This window comes from Sceloporus occidentalis, unplaced genomic scaffold, assembly GCF_023333645.1.
Source record: "Sceloporus occidentalis isolate IW3139 unplaced genomic scaffold, rSceOcc1.0.p SCAF_8, whole genome shotgun sequence".
In the NCBI taxonomy this organism is placed as follows: Eukaryota; Metazoa; Chordata; class Lepidosauria; order Squamata; family Phrynosomatidae; genus Sceloporus; species Sceloporus occidentalis.
Window position 1 is genome coordinate 41,759,266 of NW_028316988.1, and position 12,779 is coordinate 41,772,044.

Sequence of the window (12,779 nt, forward strand, 5' to 3'; positions counted from 1 at the left end):
GATCCAGAGAAGGTTTTGCCTGGACCTTTGCTCCGGTGACGGAGGGTACAGACTCACAATGATGGGTTTTATGTTGGCTTGTTTTGTAAGAGAGGTCAGGAATTTGGGAGCTGCCGCTGCTCCTATTCCAGGGTCCTGATAAAGGCCGTAATCTGCTCTTTTTCCAATGCTGCCCTGGAATTTAGCAACTGTCTCTGGACAATTTCAAGAGGAGGAAGTTGCTTTGCAAAGGAAATGCCCCATTCAGCCCTGGCCACAATGGGAAATAAAACCGATTGTTCCAGACCCTTATTGTTATTATTTTGCTGCCTGGCCGAATGTTCTCGGTTACAGATGGCGGGGTTTGGAGCAGGAAACAGCCTGGCTAACTTACTCTGTGTCTCTTTCCCTCTCCCTGATATCTTTGGGAAGGGAGGGTGAATCTGCAACGGGGCACACCAAGCGGTTGAACTTAGCTGCTAATGTAATGCAGGGCTGAGCTTGAGTTATTTGGCTAGTAGCCACCGCGGCTGTGAATCAAAGATGCCGTCAGCTGCTAGAGGTCTGTGCCAAGCAGAAAGGTGGACCACCGTTGCACAAAATGGGGAAGTAATACAATCATGCATTAGAGAAGGGAGCAAGGTATCAATTTTCATTGGACCTGGTTTCACTTGCCAACCCTGCTCCCATGGCTTGCTTAGATTCAGAATTCAAAGATATAGCCATGTTAGTCTGTAGAATCAGTACATATAGGGTTGCCATAACTCCGGACCTCCAAAACGGGAAAAATGTAGGACAAAATTTTCAAATGTAGGACACAGAAAATGTGTCCTACATTTGAAAATTTTGTCCTACATTTTCCCGCGGAGGGGAGTGGAGGCCAAGTGGCGAGGGAAAGCCTCCACTTAAGGAGGCTTTCCTTCCCCGCCTGGGCCCCGGGCCTCGCCATGATCAGAGGCCGCGGAGGAAGGGCCAGGCCGCGGGCGATCGCCAGGGCCTCCCTTCCTTCCCCGGCCTCCGCAGAGGCCGCGGAGGAAGGGCCAGGCCTCGGGCGATCGCCAAGGCCTCCCTTCCTTCCCCGGCCTCCGCAGAGGCCGTGGAGGAAGGCGCGAGGCTGCAGGTGATCGCCGGGGCCTCGCCTCCTTCCTGGCCTCTGCAGAGGCCAGGAAGGAGGGAGGAGGCTGCAGGGAGGCGGGGAGGTTGGCGCGGCTGCGCGCAGGAGGCGCCACCTCCCTGCAGCCTCCTCCGCCCCAGGCCTTGCTGCCCTCCTCTTCCTCCGCGCAGCCATGCGCGGTGGAGGAGGAGGAGGGCAGCGAGGCCCCCCGGGTTGCTCCGCAACCCCGCTGCAACCGGGCTTTGCCTGGTTTTTGGATGGCATCCGTGCCGGGAGCAGGCAGGTGCCGCCAAAACCGGGAAAAACCCGGTTGCAGCCGGGTTATGGCAACCCTAAGTACATAGAGAGATCTCTTAGCACCTCTGAGACTAAAGGAAGAAATTGGCAGCATGAGCTTCTTTCATAGCCTTCAGTCTACTTCCTCAGATGCTTCGGAAATTAGGTTAAATCAGGTGTATTTAGAGTGGAAGGGATGTTACAAGCACACAGGATATGTATTTAGTACAGTTCTTGATATCACGGTTCAGTTCGGATATTGACAAATGCAGTCAGCCCTCCACGTTTACGGCTTTGACTTTTGTGGTTTTGATTACAGTGCGCCCGCATTATATGCAGCTTTGAGCTTATGTGCAAAGCTGTGTAGAGCCATGCGGGAGCGCACGGGGAGTAAGGGGTGGCACATCCCATTTGAATGAATGGGGCGCGCGACCATTGTTGCGCTGCCACGTGCACGAGCCCCATTCACTTGAATGTGGCTCAAGGATACGCGATATTTGGCTTACATGGGGGGGGGGTCCGGAACAGATCCCCCGCATAAGCCAAGGGCGCACTGTATTTGCAGATTTGGTTGACATGGTCCCTCTAGGAATCTCTAGGTCCTCCAGAGAAATTCTGCTGTAAACTGACCATAGACTTGTGCTGGAGGATCTAGACTAGAGGTTACAAGAGAAAGCACTTCTCTAGACAGTTGTAGGTCCTCCAGCATGATTCTGTGGTCAGCAGATATTGACCATAGAGTTGCACTGGAAGACCTAGAAGCACTTCTCTAGGCAGTTGTAGGTCCTCCAGTGTGATTCTAGGGTCAACCTTTGGCAGATGTTGACCATAGAGTTGCGCTCTAGAGAACCTAGAGATTCCTAGAGAGATGTTCTCTCGGGTTCAAAAAATAATAGTGGTTTTTTATTTGGGGTTTTTCCACATTCATGGGGGTCCTTCACCCCAAACCCCAGTGAACTTGGAGGGCCCACTGCAATGCATGCCGTAGGCAGGCTTATTTTATTCTATTTTTAACTGATTGTATGTACAGCGCTGTGTAAATTTACAGCGCTTTATACATAAAGCATAATAATAATAATAATAATAATAATAATAATAATAATAATAATTGCAAGGATATGAGATCATGCTATGGAGGTACTTTTGTGGACTTTTTGAAATGAAGATAAAACATTGCTTGATGGAATGAAGGTCACCTTGCAATCCCTTCTTGGAGCCCTGGTTCTGAAGCCAGATGGAAGGCTATTGCCTGCTTCCTCCCATGGATGCAGACCCGCTCCTTATCAGGTTTCTGGATAGCGTTTGGCAGCGGCTGCCTTTTCAGCACCTTCTAGAGACACCTCCTTTGTGCGGATGGACAGCTGGACGCTGCGTCCGGATGTTTCCTATGAAGCCACATGGCCTTCCTTTTTCTTCCAGGCTTAATCTGTAGGTGTGTTCCCAGTTGTAAATAAAAGCATTTATCGACTACACAGATAGCTCTACATCACTATAAATATATTTTGCATTCACGTTTTAAAAGGTCATGAGTAATGGCTTAAAAAAACAAAACCTTACCAAAAGTCAAGGGTGAATTATCCTTTCCAGACTGACCTCCTGCTATATCTGGGCTTAGCTAGTGTTAAAAACACATAGGTCTGAATCCTGTTGTACTGCTACTCCCTGCAGCCCTAGCCAGTACAGCCAATGGCAAAGAATGCTGGGATCTGCAGTCCAAAAATGTCAGGAGGGCTAAATCCCTCTTCTCTCACTGATCTGCTGTTTGGGATGCTGCTGGTGATGGCATGTTGTTGTTGTTGTTGTTGTTGTTGTTGTTGTGTACCTTGAAGCAAACTCCATGACAAACCTATCCTAGGGTTTTCTTGGCAAGATTTGCTACTCAGAAGAGGTTTGCTCCCATTGCCTTCCCCTGAGGCTGAGAGATAGTGACTTGCCCAAATACACCCAATGGGTTTCCTTGGCTGAGCAAGGATTCAAACCCTGGTCTCCCAGCGTCCTACTCCAACATTCAAACCACTGCACTGCACTGGCTCTTGCAACGACATTTCATACGTCTTCAGTTAGTAATTATAAATAATTGCTGGGATGGGCAGACCAGGTTTGGAGCCAAGCCCCAGTCTCTGCCAAAAAATCACTCCCCCAAAGCTGATGTTTTGCGGTTGCTTCTGCCGAAATTGGTGTCCCTCCTCTTCCTTCGGCATTTTGATCGGCCTGAAGGTGGGTGACTTCTCCGTGGGTCTCCTTTCTCCTACAACCCTTTGTAAAGCTTCTGCTGACCAACATGCTCCCCTGTGTTTGTTGCCTCCAAACAGGTTGTGAAAACCATCGGTCTCAGGGAGGTTTGGTTCTTTGGACTCCAGTACCAGGACACCAAAGGCTTCTCAACATGGCTGAAGTTAAACAAAAAGGTACCGGTGTGTGCTTTTGTATGGCACGCCTTTCCTCTGTTGCCCCTCTTCCCCCCCAAAATAAGGAACACTGCTTTTAGCAATTATTTGCATGCTTTGCACAATATGGGCATGCACCCGAGATTGTGTTATGCACCCCACAACAGTAGTTGGGAAGCAAGTGTATATTAGATCTGCTTCCGGGTGTTTTAGCCAGTTAGATAAGGTATCTATAAATGTCAAAAGTAGGAAAAGCTCAGTAAAAGATACAAGACATTAAAAATCTTCTGTGGTTAGTAGAAGATAACAGCAGCAGCTGCAAGAAAACAAAGGGACAAAGTGCAAAAGTAAGGCTCATCTTTGGTGGGCCTTGATTAAAAAAAAGCCCAGCAAGACCACTGCTGCTCCTTGGTATGTCTACACTGCAGAAATAAAAGCAGTTTGGCCCCACTTTAACTGCCATGACTCAAGGCTATGGAATTCTGGGATTTGAGACCAAAACACAAGCCAGTGGGTTCAAATGGCAAGAAAAGAGATAGAAATATTGCGGTGTGACACCACTTTCACTGCCATGGCTTCTTCCTATAGAATCATGGGGTTTGTAGTTTGGTAGGCTCCAACACAATTATTATTGTTGTTGTTGTTTATTTACATAGTGTCATCCACGTACATGGCAATTTACAGTAGCAGAATAGAACATTTGTAACTATTCCTATATGTATATATACATAAAAATAAAACACATTACATAGACAAAGATTTGTATCTGTTCTAAACACCATTCTTAAACATATATTGACAAATCTGAAATCTATAAAACAAACATGGAAAGACATTTGTAACTATTCCAATAACATAAAATACAAAAAATACAGTATTGAAACACAACGAAACCTCACCCCCACCACCCACATATACAAAATGCAGAATTACTATTAGCAGCAGCAGCAGCAGCAGCAGTAGTATTGCTCTGACAGAGGCTAAAGATCTTGTAAAGACTCCAAATCCCAGGATTGCATGGGATGGAGCTACAGCACTTAAAGTGATGTCCAACTGCATTATTTCTACCGTGTAGATGCATCCCTGGTTACACCAAACCCTCCACTCTTTACATCCTTACTGTCTCCCTCTTTCTTAATGTGCTCCCAATACTACAAAGCAAGGGGTTTGCATGCTCCAAAGGGCTGGGGCTTGCGATTTTTCTCAACCGGATCCCCACTTCTCTCCACACAGGTGACGGCGCAGGACGTGCGCAAAGAGAGCCCGCTGCTTTTCAAATTCCGTGCCAAGTTCTACCCGGAGGACGTGGCGGAGGAGCTGATCCAGGACATCACCCAGCGCCTGTTCTTCCTCCAGGTCAAGGAGGGCATCTTGAACGACGACATTTATTGCCCTCCGGAGACCGCCGTCCTTCTGGCCTCATACGCCGTCCAGTCCAAATACGGGGACTACAACAAGGAGGTCCATAAGCCCGGCTACCTGGCCAGCGACAAACTTCTTCCCCAAAGGTACCTTAGATGTGACAAGTTAAATGTCTTTGTGCATGCCTCTTTGTATGTCTGTGAGAGAGGTTGCTGCTTTCCTTGGCCTCATTCCCACTACCTTTTAAACCAGATCGCAATTCAGATTGAATTGGTTCCAACGACCCTGGTTCCCACTTAAATTGATTTGCTGAAGCGATTCGGTTGGAGGGGGGGCATGCACCAGACCCATTTCAATTAAAAATAATTATAAAATTTTTAAAAAATTGAAATATAGTTGCCCCTCCGTTTGCACAAACTTCATATCTGCGACCCTCGCTTACTTGCAATGAGCAAACGGAGGACATTAAAATGGGGTGCGCACCCGAGGCGCATGCCCACAGCCGCTCATGGGCACATGCCCCCATTCACACCTATGGGGCTTGAATATGTGCAAAATTCTGTTTTCATGGGGTGGGGGGTCTGGAATGGATTTCCTACAAAACCAGGGGGTTGACTGTACAATGAAACTCTACCCCCACCCCCAAAATACCCCTCTATTACTCATCCCTCTACATTAAAGGGATTTATAAAATCTCGTTGGCACTGAGACCTTAAAAATGTGCAAAATAGGGAAGGTGTAAGGCCTGGGCAATATGGAGCAGTGGAGTGGATACCTTTGGTTCTTCTGCATAATAATACTTTCCCTGCAAGGTGTTATGCCAAAATGTTTACTCCACCTCAGTCAGCATTTATATAGTATTACCCTTTTTACTAACTTGTCTTGCTGCTCTTTGATTCCTAGAGTTTTGGAACAACACAAACTCAACAAGGACCAGTGGGAAGAAAGGATCCAGGTGTGGCATGAAGAACACCGGGGGATGCTCAGGTAAAGCTTGACCGCAGGCAAGTGACCCGGTGTGGTCACTTGGTTGTTTGTGGTGTCACCCCCTTCATTGACCTCCTCCTCCTGCCATTTCACACCATACAGATTATGATTCAGAGATGAAAGTTTAAAATCTGTTCTGTCCCCCTCACCTCCCTTTTTTATGGTACCTCTAGAGAAGATGCCATCTTGGAGTACCTGAAGATTGCACAAGATCTGGAGATGTACGGCGTGAACTATTTCAGCATTAAGAATAAAAAGGGCTCAGAGCTTTGGCTGGGAGTGGATGCCTTGGGGCTCAACATCTATGAGCAGAATGACCGGTAAGGAAAACTATTCCTTAATCTATAACATAACATAAGTCCTTCGCTGGTGAGAAATAATGAACATATACTGTTTGAATGCAGGGAGACACTTGGGCTATTATTGCCTTAATTGGCCAGGCTTCTGAAATGGTTGATTTCCTCCTTTGCAGGTTAACTCCCAAAATTGGATTCCCTTGGAGTGAAATCAGGAACATTTCCTTCAACGATAAGAAGTTTGTAATCAAGCCGATTGACAAGAAAGCACCAGTAAGGCATATTTAATGGCTATGGATGTTTCTAGTCTAGTACTTGCACGCATTTGCCCAAAATCAGCAATTCAGAATAATTCAGGAATGTGTGTGTTGTAATGGGTTAGGGTTAAGGTGCCAAACTTCTACTGTAAAAGTGCTGTGCTTTTTGGGTAGACTTGGGATGAGGATGAGGATGGAGAGCATGAAGCTGCCTCCATTGGCAATGTTGCAAATTCAAATAAGGTCTGGCCAAACAGAATAGAATAAACATACTTAAATAATGCATCTGAGGAAGTAGACTGACGTCTAGGAAAGCTCATGCTGCCAACCTCTTTATTTCAGTGAGTCTCAAAGGTGCTACAAGATCTCATTAGGTACAGGCAGCTACTCTTTGAGACAAAGAAGGGCAAGTGATGTAGATATTCACGTATTTAATCCAGTGCTTGTTCTTTTTTTAAATCCCTTTGCAGGACTTTGTATTCTATGCCCCTCGGCTAAGGATTAACAAGCGCATCCTGGCTCTTTGTATGGGGAACCATGAGCTTTACATGCGCCGGCGCAAGCCAGACACGATAGAGGTGCAGCAGATGAAGGCGCAGGCCCGGGAAGAGAAGCATCAGAAACAGATGGAGAGGTGCGTTTACTATTGCTCAAGGGGAGCATGCGGGGAGAAGAGCACTGCCAAGCTGGCAGGGATCTCAGGTTGCCAGTGCAACTCTATGGTCAACTTCCAGCAGAGTTGCGCTGGAGGACCTACAGATTCCTATCAATCAAGCAACCAATCGATCAATCATTCATTTACGGTCATGGACCAAATATAAAATAAAGTGCATAAAATTCATAAAAATACATACAAATACAACTAAAATTCATAAAACACTAAATACAGATGGCTAACTGTTTCCGTCTAAATCCCTACAATTAAAAGCAAAGAAAGGTAAAGTGTTAAAAATTCCATAGCTAAGACTAATGTTAAAATTTGTCTACAAACAGTAATAGCAGAGGCACAGAACCTAGCAACCTTCTCTGTAATTTGAGCATCGGAGTCCCCAAATAGGAAGGAGAGATAAAACCTTTCTGTTCTCCCTGGAAACTTATGTAAAATTGGAGTGATTCGTCTAAAACAAATACTTTGGTAAAATGGACAGTATAATAAAACACGATCAATGGACTCTATTTCTAGATTTAAACACGGGCAATTATGCTTGTCAAATGGATTTTATATTTACCTTCTAACATGGTTGGTGGCAGCGCATTAAAACGTGCCATAGTGAAAGCATGTTACAGATTCCTAGAGGGAACCTATTAATCAGATCTGCAAATAATCTGCAAAATTCAAAGCTGCAAATGTGGAGGGCTGACTGCATAGCAGGTCAGCATTAAACTGGAATTAAAACCATCCACAACTTTAAAAACACCCCATTGCGGTCATAACTCGGTTAAAAGCAAATCTGTTGACCAGCTCGGTTTCGCTTTTCTATTACTATTTGTCCCCTGCCTCTTCTTAACTCAGAGCCTTGTTGGAGAACGAGAAGAAGAAGAGGGAGATAGCAGAGAAGGAGAAGGAAAAGATCGAGCGCGAGAAGGAGGAGCTGATGGAGCGGCTCAGGCAAATTGAGGAACAGACCAAGAAAGCACAGCAAGGTGAGTGGGGGAACGTCTCCTACCTTCACCTTTGTTTGGAGCATCTTGCAGCTCCACTTCGGGTCAACCGGTTGTGGCAAGACTTTGCTTGGACCCATTTCCTGCTTCCTTTAGTGCAGTGGTTCCCAACCTGTGGGTCGTGACTCCTTTGGGGCTTGAACGACCCTTTCAAAGGGGTCGCCTAAGACCCATGGTTGGCACCATAATCTATAATACTCTAGTGCAGCGGTTCTCAACCTTTAGGAAGGCTGAGAACCGCTGCTTTAGTGGGATTTGAACAGAGATGTGCAAAGTGTGACCCACGGGCCACATGTGGCCCTCAAGGCTGTTTTTGTGGCCCTGTGGGTAAAACAAAACAATGCACTCTGAAGGGTGTGAGGGTCATTTTTGCCACATTTCAAGTGCCCTGGTCATCTTAGGACCAGGAGAGACCTTTTTAGATACCAAGAAGTGACCTCTAGCTTCTTCCTGTCATATGAAAAGCCTCTCCTGGGCCTAAAATGGCTAAGAGGTGGCAAGTCAAGGGTGAAAATAGTCCCCATGGGTCATAGAGGCTGTTTGGGGCAAAGAGGGGGTTTCTTTTGCAAGGGAGATGTGGTCATCTAAGACCTGGGAAGGTAATGTGGCCTCCTCACAGTTGCCCATGATTTTATGATCTATGCTGGCTCTGCACCTGGCTTGTGCTTCTGCTCACCTTGAGGGGCTTCTCTTTAGTGCTTCTTGCAAGCTTGGTGTGTCTTTGAACAAGCTGAAGGTGTAATGGAACATAAAATGAGTTTTGTGTTTATACTTGGGTACCATTTTCAAGGTGTCTCATTATGTATATGCAAATATTCCAAAAATCCAGGGAGGGGGGAATCTGAAATCCAAAGCCACTTCTGGTCATAAGCATTTTGGATAAGTGAGACTCAAAATCTATCCTGTTTTATGAGGCTTTTTAAAAGCCACCTTGGATCCCATCTCAGGAGAAAGGTGGGGGGTATACATTCAAGGAATGAAATGGGTCAGTAGATAAATAAACATAATGGTTGTTCCCCTGTTCAGAGCTGGAGGAACAGACCCGCCGGGCGCTGGAGCTGGAACAGGAGAGGAAGCGCGCCCAGGAGGAAGCGGAGAAACTGGCGCGGGAACGGCGGGAGGCCGAGGAAGCCAAAGAGGCCTTGCTGAAGGCATCTCACGACCAGAAAAAGACCCAAGAGCAGCTGGTAAGGACCCTTCTCTGGAAGGCTCAGCCTGAGATCTTAAGCTTTGCATCCCTGTATTATTTTGGGAGGCCTTGTCTCTGCTGCGCTATTAACTGAAGCAACAGAAACACGAAGGGCAGGACCATTCAGCAAGGAACTAGAACATGCCAAGCAAGGATGTGGGAAGAGGCGGCTCTCCTGGAGTTGTTGGGCTGCGACTCCCATAAGCCCCAATCAGGATGAGGAACACTAAGAACTTTAAATGCATCAGTGAGGATCATGTGGCCAGCTTGAGATTTTTGGATGACAACTTCCATCAATACTAGCCAACTTAACAGAAGGTGAAGAGCTAGGAGTTCCATCCCTGGAGTAGTAAAGGCTTGAATTGCTTTTATAAACACTTCTGTTCTCTGGAAACTAGTTTTGCAAAAACCGCACGTGTTAAGTTTCTCTCGCCCAACTGCCTTGGATCCTCTGCCAGCAGAAATGAAATTCAATCAATCGATCGATCTATAGATGACACTACCCCCAACTGGGTCAAGGTTAAACTGTTGCAAGACTGTCAGGTTTGTAGTGCAGCTGCGCCCTGTATTTGCAGCAGAAATGCTGGGGGGGGGGGGGGGGAACCAACAACAACACACACACAAAAGACCAAATTAGAAAGTAGTTGGTTAAGCTAGCATTTTAAGACCACCTCCTTTTCTTCTTCAGTAACGTTGTTCTCTTAATTTTTACAGGCTGCTGAGATGACGGAGCTGACAACCAGGATCTCGCAGCTGGAAATGGCTCGGCAGAAGAAGGAGAGCGAAGCCATGGAGTGGCAGCAGAAGGTGAGCAAGGCTTCTTTGCTCTCCTCTGAAGGGGACCCTTTTATTCCTTCTTGTTGGAGGAGAGAAGGAGCCTCTCTCCAAACCTTGTTGTCTCTCCATAAAGCCTAGTAAGCCTCTGGTTGTTGTTGTTATTATTATGTGCCATCAAGTTAGCTTTGGCTTCTGGAGACCCTGTGCATGAGAAACCTCCAAAGAACCCTGTTATAAGCTGTCATGTTCAGGTCTGGTACTTCAGGGCAGCTGTGGCTTCTCAGATTGAAGGATCAATTCATCCATTAGCTTCCCAGTGAATCATGTCATCTCATAATGCAGTGGTTCTCAACCTTCCTAATGCCGCAACCTTTTACTACAGTTCCTCATGTTGTGGTGACCCCCCAACCATCAAATTACTTTGCTAAGACCATTGGAAAAATGTGTTTTCCAATGGTCTTAGGTGACCCCTGTGAAAGGGTCGCTTGACCCCCAAAGGGGTCACAACCCACAGGTTAAGAACCATTGTCATAATGTGTCCAAAATACAATAGCCTAGGATTAGTCAATTTGGCTAGTACAGTGGGCCCTCGGTATACGCGGGGGTTCCATTCCGGACCCCCCCGCGTATACCAAAATCCGCATATGCTCAAGTCGCATTTGTTCCCAATGGCGGCGCGCATGCACAAAAGTTCCCTGGCCTCCCCTCCTCCCTGCCTCCCTCCCTCCCTTCCCTCCTTCTTACTTACCTTGAAGGCCTCCGTTTGCCGCCGCCACTGCTGGAAAAGCCAGGTGGCAGCGGCAGCGGCAGCAGAGGCCAAGCCCCAGCCTCCTCGCCACCGCTGTAGATGGCAGTGCTGGAGGCACCGATGGCGGTGCTGGAGGCCTCGGCCCAGATCAGCACCGCCACCGGACCTTTCCTGCGGCGGCGGTGAGGAGGCAGAGCCACCACTCCAAAGGCCTCCAGCGCCGGCATCTGGCCTCCTTGAGGCCTCCGCTGCCGCAGAAGGGCCGGATACCGGTGTTGGAGGCCAAGAGGCCCTAGCACCGATACCTGGCCTTTCCGTGGCTGCGGCAGTGACAAGGAAGCCGGGTGACGGTGCAGGAGGCCTTGAAGGCTTCTGGCGCTGCTGCCCTCCATGCCTCCTCTTCGAAAGGAAGAGTGCAGAGGTGGCAAAGAGGAGGCCTCTTGGCCTCCAACACCGGTATCCGGCCCTTCTGCGGCGGCGGAGGCCTCGAGGAGGCCGGATGCCAACGCTGGAGGCCTTGAAGGCCTCTGGTGCAGCGGCTCTGCCTCCTCACCGCCGCCACAGAAAAGGTCCAGTTGCGGTGCTGTTCAGGGCCAAGAGGCCTCCAGCACCAGCATCGGGCCCTTCTATGGCGGCGGCAAGGAGGCCTGGGCCTGGCCTCTGCTGCCGCCGCTGCCACCACCCGGCTTTTCCCGCGGTGGCGGCGGCGGCGGCGAACGGAGGCCTTCAAGGTAAGTAAGAGGGAGGGAAGGGAGGGAGGGAGGCAGGGAAGAGGGAAGCGAGGGATGGAAGGCAGGAGAGGAGGGGAGGAGAAGGAAGTTGTCCCTAATGGCAGCGCGTGTGCACGCGTGCCACCATTGGGGACAACTTCCCGATTTGCCATCCGCGTATTGTCAAATCCGCGGATGGCAAATCCGCCTATAAGAAGGGCTGACTGTATTGAAGAGCTCAGGCTTGATTTGCACCTTGGTCCCATTCATTTCTCTTTCTGGAAGTCCGTAATATCTATACAACTCTCTTCCAGCATCAAATTTCAGTTGAGATGATTTTCATCCAGACTTCTTTCTTCATTGTCCAGCTTAGTAGCTAGAAATACTATGGCATGGGTGATAGCCGTTCCCCATCCTCAAAGCCTGAGCAGAAGAAGTGCTGACGTTGGGTTCTTGTCTCGCGTTGGAGGCTCTTCCTTGATCCCTGACCCACTAGTGGGGATCCTGACGTCTTCCTCTTCAATCCTTGCAGGCCCAGATGGTCCAAGAAGACTTAGAGAAGACTAAAGAAGAGCTGAAGTCAGCCACAAGCACCTCTCACGTCTCGGAGCCCATGCAGTCAGAGAATGAGCAGGACGATGAGCAGGACGAGAACGCCGCAGAGGCCAGCGCTGAGCTGAGGGCACATGCCTCCATCAAGGACCGCAGCGAGGAGCAACGGACCACAGAGGCAGAGAAGAACGAGCGGGTTCAGAAACACTTGAAGGTAAAGTGGGACTTGTTCCACTTTGTAGGAGGTGGAAAGCAGGAGGAGGCTTGATCTTACAAGAGGTTCGGGGATCTATTGTTGGTTATGGCAGCTCCACTAGTGTCTTTCCAATAAATGTAGGGCAGGAGCCCTCTGAGGTTATAGAATCACAAGAGTTGGAAAGGACTGCAATGGCCATCTAATCTAACCACATGCCATGTGGGAATCCACAGCTAAAACTCTCCTGAGAATTGCCCATCCAACCCATTCAGTAAAGAACTTTATTA

At 48.2% G+C, this 12,779-nt stretch overlaps 1 protein-coding gene across 1 annotated transcript in view; it reads left to right on the forward strand.

Moving 5' to 3' along the window:
- Positions 1-12,779, forward strand: part of MSN (moesin) — a 42,364-nt gene that overhangs the window by 25,649 nt on the left and 3,936 nt on the right. Inside the window, exons 3-12 of the mRNA XM_089536392.1 lie at positions 3,682-3,777; positions 4,990-5,264; positions 6,022-6,105; positions 6,279-6,425; positions 6,578-6,674; positions 7,129-7,292; positions 8,172-8,302; positions 9,347-9,507; positions 10,224-10,316; positions 12,277-12,510. Coding sequence (XP_089392518.1) covers positions 3,682-3,777; positions 4,990-5,264; positions 6,022-6,105; positions 6,279-6,425; positions 6,578-6,674; positions 7,129-7,292; positions 8,172-8,302; positions 9,347-9,507; positions 10,224-10,316; positions 12,277-12,510 — 1,482 coding nt within the window. The remainder of the gene's footprint in view (positions 1-3,681; positions 3,778-4,989; positions 5,265-6,021; positions 6,106-6,278; positions 6,426-6,577; positions 6,675-7,128; positions 7,293-8,171; positions 8,303-9,346; positions 9,508-10,223; positions 10,317-12,276; positions 12,511-12,779) is intronic.